This window comes from Eublepharis macularius, chromosome 19 (genome assembly GCF_028583425.1).
Source record: "Eublepharis macularius isolate TG4126 chromosome 19, MPM_Emac_v1.0, whole genome shotgun sequence".
Taxonomy (NCBI): Eukaryota; Metazoa; Chordata; class Lepidosauria; order Squamata; family Eublepharidae; genus Eublepharis; species Eublepharis macularius.
The window spans coordinates 24,623,506-24,631,602 of record NC_072808.1 but is presented as its reverse complement, the minus strand read 5'-3'; the positions used below and the strand labels follow the sequence as shown (position 1 = coordinate 24,631,602).

At 50.7% G+C, this 8,097-nt stretch overlaps 1 protein-coding gene across 1 annotated transcript; it reads left to right on the top strand.

Annotated features, from left to right (window-relative positions):
• EMD (emerin) lies at positions 1–7,283 on the top strand. Its single transcript, XM_055003175.1, has 9 exons — positions 1–192; positions 2,105–2,194; positions 3,035–3,121; positions 3,211–3,291; positions 3,767–3,847; positions 4,740–4,820; positions 4,930–5,018; positions 5,138–5,190; positions 6,413–7,283. Exons 2-9 carry the CDS (start codon positions 2,113–2,115, stop codon positions 6,678–6,680), a joined length of 822 nt encoding a protein of 273 aa, XP_054859150.1. The 5' UTR covers positions 1–192; positions 2,105–2,112; the 3' UTR covers positions 6,681–7,283.
• The last annotated feature ends 814 nt before the right edge of the window (positions 7,284–8,097 follow it).

The window sequence follows — 8,097 nt, the reverse complement described above, 5'->3', positions numbered from 1 at the left end:
CCCAACCGGTTCGGAAGGCGCCGGCAGAGCCGCGGCCCGCCCAACGCCGCCGGGCGGGGTCCGGAGCAGGGCGGGCGTCGTTCTCGGCTCGCCGCCCGGCCCGGCCCGGCCCAGCCCAGCCCCTCCCCGCCGCCTGAGTCACTTCCCTTCTGGGGCAGCTGCTGCCAGCCCGGCCCGGCCCTCGGATCGCAGGTACCCGCGCCCCGCTTGCCTGCCTGCCCGCCCCCCGAGGGGGGCATCGGGAGGCGCGCCCGCCACTGGAGGCTCCCCGAGGCTCCCGGGCGGCTGCTGTCGGGGCGGGGAGCGGGCCGGGGGCGGCGCTCGAGGGCTGCCGCGCTTGGGAATCCGCACCCGGCCGCCGTGGCGCGGCGGTGCTTGGGCAGCAGAGGCTCCGCGCTCGACGGCGGCGCTGCCCGCCCCGCGCCCCTCCCGGCCCTGCCCTGCCCTCCGCCGGCGGCCTTTGCATTCCGCCCAGAGGCTCTGGCGCCCGCCGGCGCGCTTTCTCGGGTTTCCCGGCCCCGCCGCGGAACGGCCGCCCGGCAGGCGCCCCGTCGCCCTCGCCTGGAGTCGCTTCCCGCTGCGGCCCCGCACGTTGCCGGTCAGCGCAAACCCCGACCTGGCGGGGGCCCTTCTCCAAGGGGGGGGGCTGCCGATCCCGGTGCCGATCCCGCGGGCTGCTTCAGGAGGCCGGCCCGGCCTGTGACGCCTCTGGCGCCCGTTGCTCTTTCTAAGGCGCTCCTTCCTGCCCGGTCCTCCGGCAGCTCCCCCTCGAGCTCTTGCCTTACCTGCCCGCCTTTTTTTAAAAAAAGGTGATGCCCAAGTGCCTGCTGACGGACTGGCACGTTTTGCCAGGGCGCCCCTAATGCTCCGCCACCCCACCATGCCAGCTGGCAAACAGCCTCGCCTAACCACGCGGCCACTTTGGGCACCCAGACGGGCCACGGCTTGTTCAGCGCACCGTCACGCCGGGGGGGTTTCGATGTGCTGCCTAGTTGAGAAGTTTTTTCCTGGTGCTCTTCCTTTTCTGTGTTTCTGGGCCAGAACAAAACTGAGGGGCAGGAGAGGAGCACAGGATATTTTTCAGTACTCAGATTGTAGCTCCCACTAAAGAAAGTTTGCCATCCCTGGTTTAGAGGTGTTTTATACTGGTGTTGTATTCATTTGCAGTACATTTGTAGTTATATTTAATTTACTTTTTCTGTTCCAACCTCTCTGGCTGCCCTTCCGCAGGGTTGTTGTTTTTCTCCCCTTTTTTGTTGTCCTTTTCAGTTTCCTGGGGGGATTTATTTTCATTAGCGCATGTCATATGATAAGATACATGCTGAGGTCAGACCTCTTCCCCCCACTGCTTGACAGGTACCTTAGGAAACACTAGGCCCCTGTTGTGTACTTTCGCAACCTGTTACAATCACCGTATCAATAAATGGTTCTCAGTTGAATTGTATCCACACTGCCCAGCCCTGCCCTGCCCTGCCCAATCTACTGAAGGTCACTTGCCAGTTTGTAGCAAGTAAAAACAGCTCTTGCAAGGCAGTGTTGCATTTTGGACTAACTTATCACTGGTTTGTTGTGGATTTTCCGGGCTGTATAGCTGTGATCTTGGCATTGTAGTTCACTGTAGACCACGGCTATACAGCCCGGAAAATCCACAACAACCATCATTCTCCGGCCATGAAAGCCTTTGACAATGTAACTTATCACTATTCAAAAGTTTTTCTCTCATACACAGGACAATAGAGCAGAAAGTAAGGGTCCCTTCCATTTTGCAAGCCTTGCCCATGTCACACTCCTTCTATAATTGCTTGCCTTCAGTATTGGATCGAGTCTCTATGGTGACTGACTTCTGTATCCCCTTTGTAGCTAGGTTGGTGAGAGCCTGCCTGCATTTTGCCCACTTCGCTATGGTGAGATCACCTCGTAGTGTTAAGGTTCCTTACAGGGAGCCAGTAGCTATCTAGCTGGTTTAGAGCTTGCATTTGGCTTCAAGGGCATTTGTTTGGCTCGCTGATGTGGTCACCGTACACCTTTCAATTTATTTACTTATGGTGGAGATCGTGGCAGGAAGAGCACCGGCTGTAACTGTTTTTCTTCTTGCATTTTCTAGGTAGCATCATGGACGAGTACAAAGGGTTAACCGATAATGAACTGATTGCCCGTTTGAAGAAATATGCCATCCCACATGGGCCTGTTGTTGGTATGGACTAGGAGAATAATGTGATTTTATTGGGGGAGGCAAATATATGTTTGGGGTGTACAGTTCAAGCTGGGAACAAAACCTAAGCAGCAAGCCCAGGGCTGGAGCAAGAAAGTTTCTTTCTCTGATTGCTACTCAAAGCATTCCTGTAATTAATAACCTTACTGTGCCCACTGTAGAGGTGAGGAAACAGCAACTGATTTCTAGAATATCCGTTCAATTTGAAATCATCTCTGAATGGCCGATTCACATGCAGAGTGCACAGAGCCTAGAGATGTGAACACCCAGGAAAATACAGGGGGAGGGGCATTTTCCCCTAGGACTGGGGACTGGGGCAGGGAATATGCATGGATATGTGAAGGACCTGGGGAAAATCTGCGCTGTTCTGCCCACCAAGCATCTACCCCAGCTTTTTTGTGACTGCAAAATCATCATAAGAAAGCAATTTTAGGAAAGATTGGGGCAAAGCCGGAAGATGCATGACTGCACCAAAATGCCATGTGGAAGCAGGATAAAAATTTACTTCCCATTAACAGCCAAGTTGGACATAAAAAGCCATAGAACTGTGTCTTGCTGTGTAATAATCATCTCAAACTTGGGCTGCATGTCTTTATGAAAGATCTGCATGGTCTTAAGGCAGCCGAGGAAGCGTAGGGTTGGGTAAAATCCTGGAAAGTGTAGCCATTTGGGGAAAAAACAGGTGAGTAAACATAGCTAGGGTTGCTGAAGGTGTGGTCTTAAGGTAGCCCCAGCAGGGAGATGGTTGTTTGAGAAGAATTGGGGACTATAAATATTTGGTGATCTTGGATTGAACCACCTGTCTGGATTGTGACCCTCCAGGATCAACTCGGAAGCTTTATGAAAAGAAAATCTATGAATATGAGACAGAGCGGACACAGCACCCTGGCAGATCAGAGGCCTATACGGGTGAGATGAATCAGGCCAAGATGGGAAAAGGTCTCTCTGTTGGGCACTAACCCCAACCTAACCGTTTCCCTGTGTTTGTGGCCACACAGAGCCAAAGAGCAGCCAGAGCTACACACGAGAGATCTTTGTGAGTCCTCGGGGCAGGGAAGATTTCAACTATGGGAGAGAAGGTGAGAGGTATTTCAGATAAAGCTGCAAATGTATTTATTTATTTATTTGACTTATAGTCCGTTCTCCCTGCTGGCGCAAGCTCAGAGCGGATCACAACCAGGTTTAAAAAACAATACAGTGTGCAATAAATAGACATTGCAAAACGAAAACATTTAAAACTGGTAGCTGGGGAAGGCAAGTTAAGAGGGCATCAGAAGAACTTTGTGGGAAGTCATGGAAGCAAGAGGTGATGTCTTTCGGATGGATATTATTATTATTATTATTATTATTATTATTATTATTATTATTATTATTATTATTATTATTATTATTATTATTATTTCTAGACTGCCCTCCCCATCAGACAGGCTCAGGGCGGTGTAATAGTGGAACATTTCAGGGCAAAGATGTGAGCAGGGGGTGGTGACAAAATCCACTTGGGTATAGTTTGCTGTGCTCTTCGGAAAATAAAAGCAAATTTTCTGCCTCTCCCAGTTCTTGGTTCCACAAAGACATATTTAAAGGAAACCTATGACTACCCAAGACATGAGGAATATACCGATTATGGAAACGAAGGTAAGGGACTTGTGGGGCCTTTGGCGAATGGAAGGATTGTAGGATATAAGCAGCCCAGTGCTGGAACGATAGTAGAGCATAGAGTAAAATATAGCTGAATTGAATTGGTCTGCTTTATGCTTAGTGATTTTCAATGCTTAATCCTGAATTCAGGGGCCCAGATCTTTGCACCTGTTGACTTTAAGTAAGGTGTTGCTGTTTGCAGTGGGGCTCATCTTGTGCAGCAGTTTGGTCAGTGTTTGCAATTCTGCAGCATTTGGACCTCCTCAGCAAAGAGAATATGATGACTAGGGCGGCTCCAGCAAATTCAGACGGCTGCACCAAGAATAGATAATTCTGCAACATACTTAAAATGCTTTCTATAGATTTCTTTGGCTTCGACAGCCTAGTGGAATTTTGTAGGGTGTTGAATCTCGGTCCCCTGGAGCAGCTGCAGTTTCACCAGGCACGATCCCATTGCACTCAGACATACTTCTTGTAGTCTTGAGCACTATGGACTTGCTTTTTAAAAATCTTAATAAAAGCAAGAGTTTCTTGGCTGTTGGATTCTGCTCCCCATTACCACATTCTGTGGCTTATGTGGAATTGTCACCAAAATCCAGAAAATCTTTTGCAGATTCTTTCTTTCTTCCCCCACAGGGCAAAAAAACCTCTCATCCCATAACTACAAGGGCTAGAAACTACTTACTTACATATGTACATATGTATGTAATTTATAGTCCGCCTTTCTCACTGAGACTCAAGGCGGATTACATAGTGTGAGATCAGTACAATCAGTAGCAAGGACAAGAGCAGGCATTTCCATACAGTGTCATGAATAACAAAAGTAAAATTATCGGGAAGATGAAGACTTTTCCCCTAACCTGTGCCTGGTTTTTCTGTGCTTCCCTAGACCCTAGTCCCACGAAGTCTTACCTGAGTCATAACTACAGTGTCCCCCGCCACGAAGAACGCTCCACATATATAACAAAAGGTAAAATAATGGAAAGTTTGGCTCCGGAACATTTAGATTTGGAGTAAACTAAAGCATTACACTCTGCCCTTTTAAAATGATTGGTGCTTCTCTCTTTCCTTCACTCCAGACTGGGATATCAACTCTGAGGACTCCACATCTTCCTACCGCTATGAGTCATCACTGGACAGCAGTTCGCCTCTGAGTGCCCGCCAGCCGGTAAGTGGGCTCCCACATCCATCGAGAGCACACAGGGACGGCGGGTTCTCTGCCAGGCACCCAGAGAGGGAGTTCTCCATCCCTGCTGTGTGGTGAAAAGCTCCCATTATCCCTTTCAGATCGCAGAGCCATATCCCTACAGTTCTGGTTTGAGGAATGTCCCATCTGAGAGGTGAGTGGCAATAAGGCATCAAGAACTTGGGAGCTGCTAGGGGGCTGGCGTACCATTTTCTTGCAGCAGATACAGCCTATCCTGGATGCCACTGATTTTAAAAAGTTTCCCTGCCCCAAAGTGAAAAAACCAGTCCAGTCAAGAGATAGACTTCCTAGGCACAGACGCTGGGCAAACAACCATTGGGACAAAATCCGCGGGGGTTTTCTTGTGCAAACCCCATTTAAATGAACTGGTCAGGAGCTCTACTATAATGGTCATAAAGAGGCCAGCATCCTTTTTCACACATCCCCTCTTGGCCCAGCACATGGGATTCTTCTGCATTAGCCAGTTCCCTGGAGGCCAGCAAACAAAGCCTCAAGGCCCTCTCCTAACATTGCCTCTTGGCCCTGTCTTTCAGAGGTTGACTGCCTCTGAATATGGAGGTTCCCTTTTCATTTCAGCGAGACAGCAGCAGAAAACTTCCCCATGTTTTTTGCTTCATATTAATGAACGGGAAGGAGGATACTGTTTTAGATCTACTTCATTTCCAACGGTGGTGCTATCAGGGGTTAGCGGGGGGGGGGGGGCGCAAAAGCCTGCTGAGCACACCTCCATCTTTATTCCCCCACTTCGCCTCCCCCAATAGTATGTCCAGGAATTGTTCCTAGAACGCCTGACATTAATATGGGTTTTGTGGGGTGGGGACTAAGACAAGTCCATTGTCTGAAATTATCTGCTTGCACCCACTGGTCACCAGAATGTCTCACACCCACCTTAAGCGCTGCTAGGTGCATCGTGAGACTTCCGCTGCAGCAGGTTTGCTTTAGTCTTCCAGCCGTCTGTCATAGCAGGCGGAAATTGGAGCTCTTTAAGGCTGCCTGGAAGGAACGGCCACGTCTAGATCAATCCAGACAATGGTTGGGACCAAATCCTGCGGGTTCTAGGAGCACCATGGGGTTTCCTCTTGGGATGGGTAGGAAGAGACTTGCCCAGGCCTAAAATTGTGCGGGGCAACCAGCTGGCCATTAATAAATGCTAGGATCTTCAAGGTGCCTTGACTCCTGTACAAAACAGGCTGCCCACTAACGGTGTCAAGGCAACAGCAAGGGTCACAGTCAGATGTGGACAGTACGATATTTATTTAGTGCTTTGGTCACAGAGTGGGTGGTACCTGCACGGCCTTCTGGGGGGAAAATACTTTGCCTGGAATGACGACCACACTCTGGAATTACCCATGCAGGGACAGCAGTTCCTACCAGACCATCTTCCATCGGAAATCGTCCGGCCCGTCCTCACTGGGAGTGGAGCCCCGCCGTGCCATCCGTCCCGAGCGCCGGGCTGCGGCGGCAGAAACGGCTACAAGCAGCGATAGGGGAGCCAAGCGTTACCTACCCCTCTGGCCGCAGCTCCTGATCTTTGTGGCGCTGGCAGGTTTCCTGGTCTTCGCCTACTTCTTCCTGCAAGCCGATGCAGACGATAACCCCTTTGTGAAGAAACTTCAGCACTGAAGCCCTCAGTCACAGGCTTGCGTCTAAATAGGGGCTGCCCAAGAGCCCAGAATGGTTATCTGGAGCCATCACTAAGTGCCTTCTGGTTTGTAACCTTAAAATGGAGAGATGCAGAGGGGACGGGGGTACATACAAAGCTGCCTTATACTGAATCAGCCCCTTGGCCCATCCAGGTCAGGATTGTCTACTCAAACTGGCGGCTTCTCTCCAGGATTTCCAGTACCTACTGCCAGATCCTTTAACTGGAGATGCTGGGACGTGGACCGTGCGCCTTCCCCCCGCATGCCTAGCAGATGCTCTCTCGCTGAGCCATGCTCCCCCCCCCCAATGTGTGTGAAGGGTTCCTACCGATTTTCCCGACTCCTGGCCGCTCCCTTCCACTCCCCTGCATCTTTGTCCATCAATTCTTTATCAGCTCTGTGGGGGCATTTTTCCAGCTCTTTTTTTTTAGCCTCTGCTTTATCATTGGGGTGGCTTGCTTTCTTGTGGGGTGAAGGGAGAGGGGAAAGAAGAAAGGGAAGGGATGTATCCGCTTTTTAAAAGACATACTAATGTATAAAATCTTTTAATAAACACCACTGAAGAAGACTTTTTAAAAAAAGATACGAGGACTCCTGACTCATCTTTTAATAGCCTGTGCCTCTCCCCCTCCTCCTCAACCTTAGTATTCATTTCTCCTCCGCTCTCGTGGCCAAAATATTCCCCATCCCTGCCTGTAGGAAGCAAGAAGCCAGCCAGGTTGGTTAGTGGGACTTTTATTGTCTGACAAGCCAGTGAAAGGGAGAAGTAGAACGGATCAGGCCAACCTCTTGCCCCCTTAGCCTGAAGTGGTCCTGCCCTGAAGAAACCCGGCGGGTGAGAACAAGGGATACTGGGAGTTCAGACTCCCGGGCTCTCTTCCCAGATCTGAAATGGAAATGTGAGGGAGCTGTAATAGGTCTGTGGCTAAGTTGGGGAAGGGGGCATCGTGTTGGCAAGAGAACATTGAGAGGGGGCAGAGGAAAGACTGGAGCCTTCTGTGGAGCCCTGAAGCTGTGGACCGTCCGGCACCTCTGAGGAAGGCGAGGCTTGGACCCTGGAGAGCTCAGTGTTGGTTAGATGAGGACGCAGAAGAAAGCTGGACGCCACAGAGGGGTTTGCACACTGGAGAGGGATATTTAGTGAGCATGGTATCCTGCGTAGGTTTTCCCGCACCCGAATGAACTCTGGCTGGTTGTCCAGAGTGTCCCCTGATTCTTCTTCATGCTGTAAACAAAAAGGGTGTGTTTCAGGTACCTCTGGAGTGTGTATCTTCAAGACAATCCCTCCTAGTGGCTGTAGGCAAGTGATTTCCGGCAGCAGAAGGAAGATCAGACTCTCAGGGCCGCCACCAGTATCTGAGCCTTACCTGCTGCCACCTCTGCTGCCGGCGCTGCAG